The sequence below is a fragment of the Mastigoproctus giganteus genome, chromosome 10 (genome assembly GCF_048544385.1).
Source record: "Mastigoproctus giganteus isolate SK-2022 chromosome 10, ASM4854438v1, whole genome shotgun sequence".
Taxonomy (NCBI): Eukaryota; Metazoa; Arthropoda; class Arachnida; order Uropygi; family Thelyphonidae; genus Mastigoproctus; species Mastigoproctus giganteus.
This window is the reverse complement of record NC_143584.1, coordinates 166,101,216-166,116,108: the sequence shown is the minus strand read 5'-3', so window position 1 is coordinate 166,116,108 and position 14,893 is coordinate 166,101,216. Positions and strand designations below refer to the sequence as shown.

Sequence of the window (14,893 nt, the reverse complement as noted above, 5' to 3'; positions counted from 1 at the left end):
CAACAGAAGAACTGGAGAAAGTTTTTATTGGGGGGGGGGTTGACATGGCCCGCAGGGTGATTATGAATGGAGATCCAGATGTTGAATGTAGCATCAAGATACGGCAAATTTTACAAGATGGGTTTTGATGCTATGAATGTAAAACTTGTACGTCGAGAAAAAGAAGAGACGACTTCACCAGACTTTATTATTGAAATACATAAATAAACAATAAGACTTTTTTCTCATCTCTAATGATGTTAACTTTCATTAATAAAATTTTTGCAATATTTTTAATTTCAAATCCTTTTAATTGGCTATCAAGTGCAAATTGTTTATAGATTTATTATAATTTGTTTATAGACTGTTTCTCTGGTATGCATTGAATTAAAATCCATTATAATTATACCTCAATCAGCATGGTTTCACATAACATGGAACAGATTCAGTACCAATTATCAGTGTTATGCCAGGTATTGTTGTACTTGGATTTTAGGAAAGCTTTTGATACTGTTGCACATGGAAGACTGCTCTACAAATTGGAGCAGCATTAAGGGCAAGTTGCTACTATGGATAAAAGGATGGTTAAGTGAGAGAAGACAGAGAGTGGTAATCAATGGACATGGCTTTCAGTGAACTAATTTTATTAATGGAGTCCCCCAGAGTTCAGTGTTGGAACCCTTGTTGTTTTCTGTATTTATTAATGATACTGATGAAGGCATACTGCAACAGGATCTAGAAAAGTTGAGTGGATGGGCTGAGAGGTGGCAACTGAAGTTTAACATTGGCAAATGCAAAATACTGCATATAGGTAGCAATAATTCCAGAGTAACATACCAACTGTGAAGTACTACAGTCAGGAAAGTGGAGAATGTAAAGACTTGGGGGTAATTGTGTCAAATATGAAGTTTTCAGAGCAGTGCAGACAGACAGACTGCAAGAGTAGTTCATGGGGTCTTAGTAGTAGTAATGGAGGCATGTGATGCAAGAAAGCAAGCATATGAGGTTATATAGCATCAGCCAAAAAAAAAACAACAATTTCACATATCCATTGCCTCTAAGAGTTTGTCCATTTCCTCCTTGAATTTATTTAAGCTATCAACTTCCACAACAACAAGTGGAATCCAACGCATTTGTTCCATTCCACTTTGAGTTATATAATTATTGATTAATTTAAAAAGTTCTTCAGCTGTTGTTCTCGTTATTAGGGGTTTACAAAACAAAAAATCTTCACTGGCGGTGTCATTAAAATCACACCTTACAAAGCATGCTAAATTGGCATTATCTGCTATGTCTGTACTTTCATCCACTTATAAATAAAGAAATTGACATCTTTGAATGCACTTTATGAGAGTTTCTTCAATATTATTCACCATTTCCACAATTCTATGCTTCACCATTTTATTTGATCAGGAGGGCCCCGGGAGCCAAGCGTTCTGTGGACAAGTGATTCTAGTGCATTTCTGAAAGCATTTTCTATAAAAGCATTTAAGTTTCAAATACTGTTTTCTTGATTTCTATATCTGAGTAGCTCTTTCGCACTACAAGAAGTAGGCAGAGGCCCAGAAAGGAAATCCACCTTTCTGTTTCTTTTTTATTAGTACTAACTTACTAACTCAGCCATTTGGTCACCTCATGGCACTGCTCCTGCCTCTCCGTGGCAGGGCTGGAAACCTGGGTGGTAAAGCAAACCCCCAGGGCCAAAAGGAGCAAAACATGGATTTCGACAACTTTCCCCTGATCCAGACAGCAAATCCAAATTCAATGGATTTGCACCAACCGAATGATGACACAACCAACAGAAAGAGACTGAAGACAGATGCTTGAAGAGTAGAACATCCAAGTTTTCTGATCTTGCATTCTTTAACAAATCAGACCATAGGTAATTTATCGCCATTTCTCATACAGAAATGTCTGGAAAGTGTAGCAGGTTCCCTGAAAATGGTGAGACATCTTAAGGCTGGTGATCTACTGGTTGAGACCACCAGCTCCAAACACTCTGAGTCCCTTCTCAAACTCGCCACATTTGGTAGAATTCCAGTCAAGGTGTTACCACATGCTGCACTTAATACCTCCAAAGGTGTCATCTCAGAATGGGACCTAATGAATGTCTCAGAGGAGGAAATTGTAAATGAATTGCAAGATCAGGAGGTCACACAAGCGAAAAGAATTATGCTGAAGAAAGATGGTGAACTTATCCCAACTTGCACTATCATACTGACATTTAGTTCACCAAACCTACCTTCATTGATGAAAGCCGGGTATTTGAACTGCCGCATTCGCCCTTATATTCAAAATCCAATAAGATGTTATAAATGTCAGAAATTCGGACACTCCCAAACGGTCTGTCAAGGTGATGCTGTATGCCCGAACTGTGGCTCGAAGGAGCATGCCCAAGCTGATTGTAAATCACAGTCCTCACTCTGCCCTAATTGTAAAGGCAACCCAGCCTTCTCTAAAACATGTGACCAGTGGAAATATGAAAAGAAAATCCATAAGTACAAGATAGAAAAAAAAAAAGTCTCATTTTTAGAAGCAAGAAAACAAATACAGCAACAGATGCCAAAACATACATATGCTGATGCTGCTAAAAGATTTCATACAATATCAGTTCAGACTGATACATAAATTCCACCAAGCATCTCTATTTCTGAATGGGTTTGATATATACTCTCTTCCATACCTCAGTCCTCAAAGCAACAGACTTCAAACAGATCCAGTAACATGCCAGTCACAATACTACCTGTTGCTCATGCAACTTCTATAAGACCTACTCAAAGAGAAAACTCTAATCCCATCAACAAACAGCATACTGAATCTTCTTCCCATATGAACACAAATTAGACTTGCAATCAAGAAGAAAATTAAACCATTCTGGAAATCCATCCAGAAGACAAAATAGATACCAGACCTGTTTTTTCAAAAATAGACAAAATGAAAGTTGACTGCCTGAAATAGACTTCCAAAAAGCAGACAGACATATTACCATTTAAATCCAAACAATTAAAAACATTATTCAATGGAACTGCAGAGGCTTTCGCTGCAATATTGATGACATCCACAAGATAATTATGAACCATAATCCAATTGGAATCTGCTTACAGGAGACATATTTAACACCTCAGTTGTCTCCCTCGATAAAAAATTATACTCTCTTTCGGCAAGACAGACCTGCTACCATTAATGCTCATGGAGAGGTAGCCATACTCATAGACTCTGAGTCCTTTGTAAATGCATTCCATTACAAACTGCTATTGAAGCTGTTGCCATGCAAATAGCAATTGGCATTACTCTAACACTGGTTTCTATCTACCTGCCGCCTAGTTATCCTTGTACCTTTCAAGAACTTGAAGATCTCATTCTGCAGTTACCAACCCCTTTCTGTTTACTGGGCGACTTCAATGGACACCATCCATTGTGGGGATCTCCCAATGTAGATGCACGAGGACAACTCATTGAAATGCTTATCGACAGACAAAATCTAACCATATTAAATACTGGCTCACCAACTTATCTCCACCTCCCAACAGGAACAGTCTCTGCAATAGACCTCTCTATCTGCTCTCCGATCCTCTTTCCTAGTATTGAATGTACAGCTCTGGATGATCCACTCAACAGTGAGCACTATCCAATAATCTGTAAAATACAAACTTCACACTGCACAACTTCAGAAACCAGCACAAAATGGAAATTTTCCAAGGCAGATTGGGCAAAGTTCACATCTCATGTCTCCTTCGACAATCAGGCTATTGAATATCATCCAATTGCCAAAGCTGCCAACCATATTACAAAACAGATCTAGCAGCTGCATCTATTGCTATCCCACAATCACAGTCAAGCATCCATAGAAGCAGAAACTATTGGTGGAATGAGGATTGTAAGAATTCAAAAAAAGAAAAAAACTGCTTGGAATTTATTCCACAAATATCCTACCACTGCTAACTTTATAAACTACAAGAAACTTAGAGCTAAGGCCCACCATATTAGGAAGAAACAAAAAAAAGACTCTTGGATTTGATTCAGAACTGAAATTAATAAAAATACTGACGTAAGAATTATATGGAGAAAAATAAGGCAATTAAATGGAAAATTTCCTCCATTGTCCTCCCCACTTATCACCTGGAATGGGCTAGAGCTGTCTACTCCTGCAGAGATTGCAGATGCCCTAGGGACAGTATTTTCACAGTTATCACTAATCAACGGCATACGAACCATCATTTCAGAAGATTAAGACCTTAGCCAAAAAATCCCATCTGAATTTCAGAACCAAATCCTTTCTACCATACAATCAACCACTCACTATGCTAGAACTTCAAGAGGCTCAATCTATTGCCCTGATAGAATATACTACATAATGCTACAACATCTAGAAAATAAATCACTATCTTCGCTACTGACCTTCTACAATCACATCTTCATGGAACATTCATTCCCCAGTTCCTGGCATCACTCTTTTGTACTGGCAATACCCAAACCAGGGAATGACTACTCTATTCCTAATAATTATAGATCCATTTCTCTCACCAGCTGCTTAAGTAAAACCCTATAAAAAATAATACACTGTCGACTAACATGGTACCTAGATTTCCAAAATACGCTATCGGATAATCAATTTGGTTTCGGAAAAAACCGATCATCCTTGGATCTCATGATCAAAGCAGAAACAAATAACAAATATCAGGAATGCATTTATCCAAAATAAACATCTCGTCATGACATGTCTTGATATAGAGAAAGCCTTTGACAAAACTTGGCGTTTTAGTATCCTAAGAGATCTTCATTCCCTGGATTTGAGAGGTCACTTACCTTACTTCATACAGAATTTTCTACAGCAGAGGACCTTTCAAGTTTGCTATTAGCAAGTCCTTTCCAAAACATATATACAAGAAGAAGGAGTTCCTCAGGGCTCTGTTCTTAGTGCAACCTTGTTTGCAATAAGAATAAATCAGATGACCAAAATTATTCCCAATACAATGAATTCACACCTTTATGCTGATGACCTGACTGTATCTTGCAGTTCGCAAAACATGAGCTTTATTGAGAGGCAACGGCAAACATCAATTAATAATATCGAACTATGGATGGCACAGAATGGCTACCGATTGTCTTATCAGAAATCAAGTGTCATTCATTTCTGTAACAAATGAAAGATGCACCCAGATCCGGAAATACACTTAAGAAATCAACCTATCAATGTTGTGAACAGTGTTCGTCTCCTTGGTGTGATTTTTGATAATAAACTGAACTTTTCAGAATACATCAAACATCTACCGACTGTTTGCCAGAAAAAAATGAACTTACTAAGAGTTATCTCTTCTACATAGTAGGGTGCAGATCGTTACGCCTTACTTCACTTGTATAGAGCCCTAATCAGATCTCGCCTTGATTATGGTGCCCTGGTGTACGATTCTGCTAGGGAAAGCATGCTAGCATGGCTTGCCCCTATTCAACATTCTGCCCTCAGGATTGCTGTTGGTGATTATAGAACATCGCCAGTACAAAGTCTTTATATCGAAGTGCATGAACCTCTGCTCAGCCTCAGGAGAGAGAGAGAGAGATGTTACTCCTGAACTATGGGGCCAAAATTCAAAGTCTAACTGCTCACCCCATTAGTCCAATACTTAATGATCCACAGTTCTCAATGCACTATAGAAATAAACCTAGAGCAGTTCAACCTACTGGCATCAGATTGCAGGCATTATCACAAACCTGGAATATACATCTTGACAAAGTCCTCCAAGATTCAAATAGTGCAGATCCTCCATGGTCTTCTATTAAACCATCCCGTGACAGCTATTTCCTAAACTGGGAAAAACATTTACTTGCAAATATCAATAAATAGCAACTCCATACTGCTCACACACAAAATTATCCAAGTTTCACAAAAGTATACACATGGATCAAAGTCTGAAAGTGGAGTCGGGGCTGCAGTCATCTTTCCCTATAACACCATCTCTGTTTCTCTGCCCACTGAATACAGCAGAATTATGAGCCATCAAGCTTGCCTTAGAACATATTCTCCATCCATCCAAAAAAAGTGTAATATATACAGACTTACAGAGTGCACTTTTAGTCTTGCAAAATTCCTCCTCACCAACAGATCCTGTAATAAAAACAATAAAAACTCAGCTGATGCATATTCATGAACACCAGAAAGTAGTCATCTTTTGTTGGATCCCAGGCCACACTGGGATATCAGGGAATGAAAAAGCGGATTACGCACCAAAACAATCATCCAACATAGCGTCGTCAGATTGCTACGTTCCATATATTGACTATAGATCCTATATAAGATATGTATTTAAGGAACAGTGGACACTTCTATGGCAAGCTTATCTGCAGAACAAGCTCCTTCAAATAAAATCTGAACCACAGTTATGGGCTTCCAGTTTCCATGTAGACAGAAAGGAAGAAGTCCTCCTATCCAGAGCATGAATCAGTCACAGTCACCTCACCCATTTCTATCTACTGACTGGAGACGATCCTCCGAAGTGTATGCACTGCAACTATTTTCTCACAATGAAACACATTCTCGTTGATTGTACACTGTACACTGATGCCCGAAAAGCCTCATTCAGTATTCTTCGAAATCTTCAAGAACGTTTAACTCTTCATATCATAGGCAATGATGCAAATCTTCCAGAATTTTTCTGCTTCCTAAAACGGACACAGCTATATGACTGCCTCTGACATGGTTTTATTATCACCATGTCTGACCTCCATATCATTGATAGGCACAATATGGCCCTAGTAACCCTTGCAGAAATAACAATACCAATATTTGATAAGGAGAGTAAATGTAGCTCATTTTCTTTCTTTTTATAAAGGGGAGATGTAATTACTTTTTGTGCGCAGAAAGTATTAACTTTTCACCAATAGTATGAGGTTATCCTGTCTCGGCTATTAGTTTTGCAACTTCATATGAAGCCATAACAAAGTCTTCATTGCAACATCTCAATGAAACTGTGTTTACAAAACTTTTTCTAGATGAAATATATTCCTTTTATTTATTAATGAAAAATTCCTTTGGCTTATTTGAGTAACTGAAAGTGACCTTTAAAAAAAAAAAAATATATATATATATATATATATATAGTTTAGTTTAATTTAGATGCTGGGAAGAGAGGCCGAGAGTTTTGGGCAAAATTAATTTAGATGGTTAAATTTGGATTGTGTGGGACTGTCACTTGCATAGTGGACATAGTAGTGGATACTGTGTTTTTTTTAATGTGGTGCCAATGGCTTCCCACAAAACCCACTTAGTGGTATTGTGAAGCTGCAAGACTGCAAGACTGCAAAGCCAGATGGGTATTAGTTGTGTTGGGTACTGCAAGTTGTGCATTGGCATGTTTGTGTTGTTCATCTGGCTTAGTTACTGGGAGGTGTGATCACCAAGGAAGGCACCTCCCAGCATCCATTCACGGCACGAGGAGCCAGGCTAGGACAGAAGAGGGACATTTACCAAGCTGGCTCTGCTCTGGCCAGGACAAGAGCAGAGGTGGTCTAAAGAGAGGAATAAAACACATAGGATAGAGAAGAACAGGTAAGATGGGTGGGATGATGAAGAACAGGAAAGGCATCTTTCCTGGAAAGTGTTGAGAGTGAACCTAAAGCAGGTGAGAACCCTGAAGAAGGGTGGGATAGGGTGCCAAAAAAATTAAAGGATGACAGGCAGAGAAAGCCATAGTGTTTGCAGGGCAATCATTGAATACCTGCACAGGAATGGCCCAAGGGACTTGAGCGAAGCGGAGGAACCCACAGAGGGCAGTATACTGTCAGCACAAAAGAGGCCAGTACAGCAGAGGTGAATGGCAAGAGCACCGGCTGAGTGAAGCAACAGAAGTGACAGGCACAGGCGATCAATCCAGGTGGTCTGAACCAGCAAAAAGAAGCAAAGCCAAGAAATAGTGGTGAGAGCATGAGCACCTGTGATAAGAGGCATGGGCTACAAAAGGAATATTGCATCCAGGATAGTGCAAACAGTCACTAAGTGTCCAAAGTAGTTGCGTTCGTGGTGCATATAGTCTTTGCCTTTGAAAGGTGCAGCAGCGTTGGAAGACAATTTTATCATAGGAGGTCAAGGCTTGCAAGGCTTCTTTGGATACGATAAGCTAATGTTCAGGTTGTAATGCCATGATACTCAGCACTTGCAGTATGTTCAGTCTAAGGTCAAGATAGATTAGACAGATGTTCGTGACGTGGTTCCAAGTTTCCTCATCCCCACAAGAACAGAGCACATCTTCCTGGATTCCCAGATCCCACAATTTCCTGTTAAAATTCCTTGTCATGTGAGGAGAAAAGTTGTCTGTGGGTTTGGATTCAGCCATGAAGTGGTTGTCTTATTCATGATAGTCCTATTGAGAAAAAATATTCTGATAATTTCACCTTTTGGGTTTGCTATCCACTTGTTCTGCCACCAACTGACAAGAGCCTTCCAAATACATTTGCTCTCGTGATGGATATCGGTGTCTGTCGTGGTTCTGATATTGAAAATCTCTGCAGTTTGATTGTGATTAACGGCATGAGAGAGCCTACAGTAGGCAAAGTGGAGGTTAAGGGGGGGGGGTTCTCTTACAGGGAAACAACCCCTTGACCTCAACTTTGGATTTGAAATGTAATAGTAGAAGTTGTCTCACAAGCCATGGAGAGTTGAAGAAGGACGGTTCTCTGCATGTAAAGAAGTTGCTAACTACAGAGGTTTTATCTGTATGGTGGAACCAAACCTTACAGGAATAATTTCACTGAAATGATCTGAGTAAATGTTGACATCGGAAGATTTGAAACAGTAATCCAACCAAGGAAAAGAAAAGAAAAGAAAAGAAATCTCGGAGATCATCCCTTTTTGTATTCTTGTAATGCCAAACAGAAAGGCTCCATTGCAGAAGAGACCATCACCAAGTTCTCATCTGAGGTGCCTAGAGGACCATTCACCTCAACCATGTACTGAGAATGGTTGTTTGTGAGAAAAAGATCAAAATTGATTGAACTGGGTTTTATTGGTGCATTAGCAACTAAGGCTAATGCACCAAAACCAGGTGATATAAAACAAAACAGCTAGGCTCTCAGTAACCTAATGAATTAGGTCACTATGTCAATATATATAACAATATAGGAATAAAAAGGTATAAAATATATAACAATAAATAAATATCAATAAAGAGTAAAAAAAAGTGAGTAAAAAGGTTTATTGATTTTAAATAACTAAAAACAGCAGACACATGGTCATTGTCAGACAATATCTGACTGAGTGTATATGGCTCAGCCTGATGACAAAAGTGGTAAAATATAAAGCATGTTCCAGACTAAAACATGGACAGGACACCCAATTAAAATGTGATGAGTAGTTAAAAAGGTGTCACATTCTCACACATAGGAGAGTCATCTGCCCTCAGCAGGAACACATGCATCAGATGACTGTGTCCTATGCAGAGGTGCAAGCTAGAACAACTTCCTCCCTGCACAGACTAGACTGCCAGTGTTGCATAACAGACTTTATATGATACAGCTTGTTTGTAACCAGCCCATGCCAAAATTGTTGCCATTGGGAAAGTAATGTAGAGTGTTTCACCTGCCTGTAGTCTGTATTGGGGACTGACAGGCTACTGTTGTTGTGGGGGGGGGGTTGCAGTAACCTGGCTGCAGCGTCATTATCCCCTTTATTCCCGATAAAGTACATAGTATACTTAAAGAGTCAATATACACCACACACCTCTGGTACTTGTGGGTTTTAATGCTATCCAAGGCTAGTTGTATAGCATACAAGCAGGGCCAGCCTTACAGTTTTGGAGACCCTAGGCAAAAGTTATTTTTGGGCCCTAGACAAAATATTTTTCTATGAGTTGTAACATTTTTTATATTTTCACTTATTGTATAAAATAAATAATATAGTTAGGATTGAATTTATTAAAAATTTATTTAAAAGTTTTATAAAAAAACAATTCTATAATGTAAATGTCAATATAATTAATTTTAAATAGACAGCTTTCTTGCTTTTTTGTTTGCAAATTCTGCTATTATTTCACTATAGTCTAAAGATTGACAAATTTCACTTTCAATTGAAATGACTGATAGGTCTACCAATCTTAGCATTAGCATTAGCATTAGTAGAGGCATTTGATGCAAGAAAGCAAGCTTATGCAGCATCAGCCAAAAAAAAAAAAAAAAAAAAAAAAAAAAAGTAACATAAATAAATAAAAATAACCACTTCCACTTCACCCCTCTGTTCGTTCGAAATACCTGTCCAGCTGAGCCTTAAACTTATTTAGGCTATCAACTTCCACGACAAGGGATGGAAGTCTGTTCCACCCACCAACCACCCGCTGGCTAAAGGCAAATTTCCGCACATCTATCCTACATCTGTCTTTCCTCAATTTGAATTTATGCCCTCTCAGGTGATTTTTCTGAGCTAGAGGAAGAATCCCATCAGCATTGAGCATGCTCAAACCATTCAAGGCTTTGTACACCTCTATCAGATCACCCCGCTGGTGCCTAGTTTCCAGACACTGTAATTTGCAAAACTTAAGCCTTTCTTCGTAAGAGAACCCCTTTGTCCCATTCACCAATCTAGTTGCCCTTCTCTGTACTCGTTCCAGCAGCTCTACATCCTTCCTGAAATGAGGCCTCCAGGCCTGTATACAGTACTCTAGGTGTGGCCTGACCATTGCCTTATACAAGGGAATAATCACCTCCTTATCCCTGCTAGAAAAATTTCTATATATCATTGACAATACACCATGAGCTACTCTTGCAGCTCGTCTGCACTGCTCAGAGAACTTCATATCTGCCTGCACCACCACCCCCAGGTCCCTTTCATTCTCTACCACTGTCAGTGTAGTACCACAGAGTTGATACGTTGCTCTGGGGTTGCTGTTTCCCATATGTAGTACTTTACATTTGTCAATGTTAAACTTCATTTGCCACCTCGAAGCCCATCTGCTCAACCTTTCCAAATCCTGTTGCAGCAGCATAGTGTCAGTAGTGTCCTTGACAACCCTGCCAACCTTTGTATCGTCTGCAAACTTGGACATTAAGCCTGATATACCATCATCAATATCATTTATAAATACAGAAAACAATAAAGGCCCCAATACTGAACCCTGAGGGACTCCACTAATAACATTAGTCCACGATGAGCAGTGTGCAGTGTCCATTGATTACCACTCTCTGTCTTCTCCCCCTCAACCACCCCTTTATCCATAGCAGCAACTTGCCTCCAATGCCACACTGCTCCAATTTGTGCAGCAGTCTTCCATGTGCAACAGTATCAAAAGCCTTTCTAAGATCCAAGTATATAATATCAAAGTTATTCCCTGCATCCAGTTCTTTTGTGACTGCATCATAGTATCCAATCAAATTGGTCAGGCAAGACTTCCCCTTAACAAAACCATGCTGTGTCCTAGCTATAACTGAAGTCTTGTCTAGATGATCCTGCAGTGCTTCTTTCACCAGTGCCTCCATTAATTTTCCGGGAACAGAAGTTAAACTCACAGGTCTATAATTACTTGTGTCAGCCTTTGATCCCCCTTTGTGAATTGGGGTCACATTTGCACATCTCCAGTCAATGGGTACCTCCCCTGAGTCCAAGGAAGCTCTCATAATTATGGCTAAGGGTTTGCTTACCTCCTTTGCTGCCTCCTTTAATATAACTGGATAGATCCCATCCACCCCAGGTGCCTTTCTTGTGTTTATCTTCAACAATTTCTCCTCCACTTTGCTCTCAGTTATTACAAGATTCTCTAGCTTACTGCTAGAGTTGAATACACCTCTGGCATTCCCCTCGCTGAATAACTCCTCATGTGTGAATGTCGATGCAAAATATTCATTTAGTTTGTTAGCTACCCGAGCAGGGTCATCAACAGTTGACCCATCGATCTCAAGTGGACCAATCTGATTCATCCCCTTCCTTCTAGAGTTTACATAAGTAAAGAACTCTTTGCTGTTTTTCTTCGCATCCCTTGCCAAGGATCTCTCGTAATCTGCCTTCGCCTGCCTAACCTCCTTTGTAACTTGGTTACAGATCAACTTGTATCTATCATAGGCATCCGTGTCACGTGTTAATTTGTATGTATCCCATGCATTTTTCTTCTCTGCCATATGCCTCATTAGTTCATCTGACAACCATTTAGGCCTAAACCTTGAACAATATTTCTTAGTTGGTATGTAAAGCCTAGTAGCTTCCACGATAAGTTCTTTGAATGCTTCCCATTTTGAATTTGCTGTTGGCAATATCATCAGTTGATCCCACTGTATAGAATTTAAATACTGTCTCAGTCCATTGTAGTCGCCTTTACGAAAGCAATACCCCTTCCCTTTACCCCTAATGGTAGTTACCTCTTTGAGTAACTCCCACTTCAGCACACTGTGATCACTGCCACCAAGTGGTTCATTTATCTGCAGATTCTGAATGCATGAAGAATCACTACTGATAATCAAATCAAGAGTATTACTCCCTCTAGTTGCCTCCCGAACATGCTGATGTAGAAAACAATCATCCAATAAATCCACAAAAGCCTTGCTACTGTGTGAGTGACCAGCCCCCAAATTCCAGTCAATATCTGGGAAATTAAAATCCCCCATTATAAGACTCTCTGATTTACTGGCCCACTCTATTTCTCCGAACAGTTTCTTATTATACTCATCAGAGTCATTAGGCCTATAGCACACTCCTACTCTCAATTTTGATCTCCCAATGCTTATGTATCTTTCTTGAATCATTGTAGACCTCAGAACTGATTTTATTAATTTTAAATTTGAAAAACTACGGTCACCAGAAGCTACTGTCATAGGAATGGTCAATAGAATTTGTAGAGCGATAGAGGTATTTGGCAATACCTCATTCAATCTATTGTTAAGTATGCATTTCAGTACCTTTTAAAGGTGATAATTGTGAAGGTAAAACATTTGACAGGGTCCTAAGCTCAGTAAGAAGATTTTGGCCATCCAAGTCACTCTCAGCTCCATTTTCTGGATCAGATAGAAACAATTGCAAATGATTACAAAACTTTAGCAGTTCTTCGTCGCTTAAAACTTTTAAACTATGAATATCAAATAAAAATCCGATTGATTCTTTAAATTTTTCCAGCTCTTGAAATCGTTCAGTAATTGAATTATTGCTTGATCTAACAGTACATTAAAGAATTCTACCTGAAACTGTTTTTTAGGATCCCAGATTATTTCATCTTCTGCCTCAAAAGAGAATTGCTTTTTGATACGTCTACATTGGACTGACTCGGCAGAAGGGAAAACAGCTTCTTCAGGAGACATTTCTAATTCATTAGCTAATTGTTTGGCTATTCTCTGCGAAGTTTGAAACCCATTTTCCTTATAACATATTAAAAATTTCTTTGTCCTTTCCAAAAGTACCAACACTATCTCTAATTGCACATGCTCCCCTTGAAAAACTTTGCTCACAAGATTCACCTGAGTTAGAATATCATACCAAATGCATAGCATCACGAGAAATTTAAAACTTTTAAGTTCTCTTGCCAGGGAAAGAGCTTCTGTTCAGCATTTGAAATCGACAGTTGTTTCAGAAACATCAATTAGTGCATCATAAATGTCACCTATTTGGAATCTAAGAGCTTTGACACTTTCAACCCTGCATTCCCATCTTGTTTCTGATAGTTCCTTGATTGTAAGATGTTTTACATGTACCTTTAAAAGATTCCATATTTGTGTAGATGCAGAAAATAATACGTAGATTTGTTGTATAACACCAAATAATGACTTCGCAGAATTTGATGACCCAGCCATGTCACATAAAATCAAATTCAAATTGTGGCATCCACAAGAAACATAAAATGCCCTCTGATTGATTTTTCTTACTCTTGCTTGTACTCCTTTGTTACAACCTTTCATATTAGAACCATTATCATAAGTTTGACCGCGACAATCGGAAATTGGTAAACCTAGTTTTTTCAACTTTTCCAAGAAAACTTCTGTTAAGACAGATCCTGTTGTCTCATTAACAGGTAAAAATCCTACAAACCATTCAACGATTTCTACAGATTTCCCAATCATGTCAACGAAACGTATTACTACAGTCATCTGCTCTTGATGGCTAACATCCGGAGTGCAGTCTAAAATCACAGAGTAATATTTTGATTTATTTATACTAGCTGTTATTTTTTCTAAGAAGTTCTTGCTAATTAGATGAATAAATTCATTTTGCATTCTTTTACCTAAGTAATGATCATGAATTTCAGAATTGTTGATTCTCCGAATGTGTTCACCTAAAACAGGATCAAACTTCGCAACTAATTCCACCAGTCCCAAAAAATTCCCGTTGTTAAGAGCATGCAGCTTTTCCTCGCTACCACGGAAAGCCATGTTTTTCTGTGCCAGAAACTGTACGATAGCTTAAATACGTTCTAGTACACCGCGTCAATGTAATTTTTCTTTCGCGATCGATTTTGCAATTCCTTATCAAGTGTTTGATTTTTGTTTAAACGATTTGCAAACTCAATCCATTTCCTTTGTGACTCTATGTGTTTTGTTGAAAATTCATGTTCTCTTATCAGTGTAGAAAGGTTCTTCCAGTCTTTAAATCCAATACTTGAAAATTTGTTTTTTGAATCAGAAAACAACTTGCAACAGAAGCAAAAAACAGTCAAGATTTTTAGAACAAACCAGCCAACGACGGTCCATTAATTCACCATTTAAAAGTTTCCGAGTGTAGTACGACACAGAAAAGTGCCTATTATTCTCATCCAGAGGAAAATCAAAGTTAATAACCCTATTTGGACCTTTATCAATCACAAAGACTAGTTGACTATTATTCAGAGGTACTGGCCACATACCAATATCACTCCAGTCAAGCACACATGATTCTGATTTTTCAAACTGAGTTTCTGTTAAGGATGTAGATGGAACTAATGTCATTACTGGTGATTTTGTAAGTGGAGTTGTTTTCAAG

At 38.7% G+C, this 14,893-nt stretch overlaps 1 protein-coding gene across 1 annotated transcript; it reads right to left on the bottom strand.

Annotated features, from left to right (window-relative positions):
- Positions 1–13,482: 13,482 nt before the first annotated feature.
- On the bottom strand, positions 13,483–14,307 carry LOC150079455 (zinc finger MYM-type protein 1-like). Its single transcript, XM_090383080.1, has one exon. It carries the CDS (start codon positions 14,305–14,307, stop codon positions 13,483–13,485), a length of 825 nt encoding a protein of 274 aa, XP_090239206.1.
- Between the last annotated feature and the right edge of the window lie 586 nt (positions 14,308–14,893).

What these genes read in the sequence shown, in the direction of transcription:
- LOC150079455 (XM_090383080.1), bottom strand. Translation starts at nt 14,307, where the DNA reads ATGGCTTTCCGTGGTAGCGAGGAAAAGCTGCATGCTCTTAACAACGGG.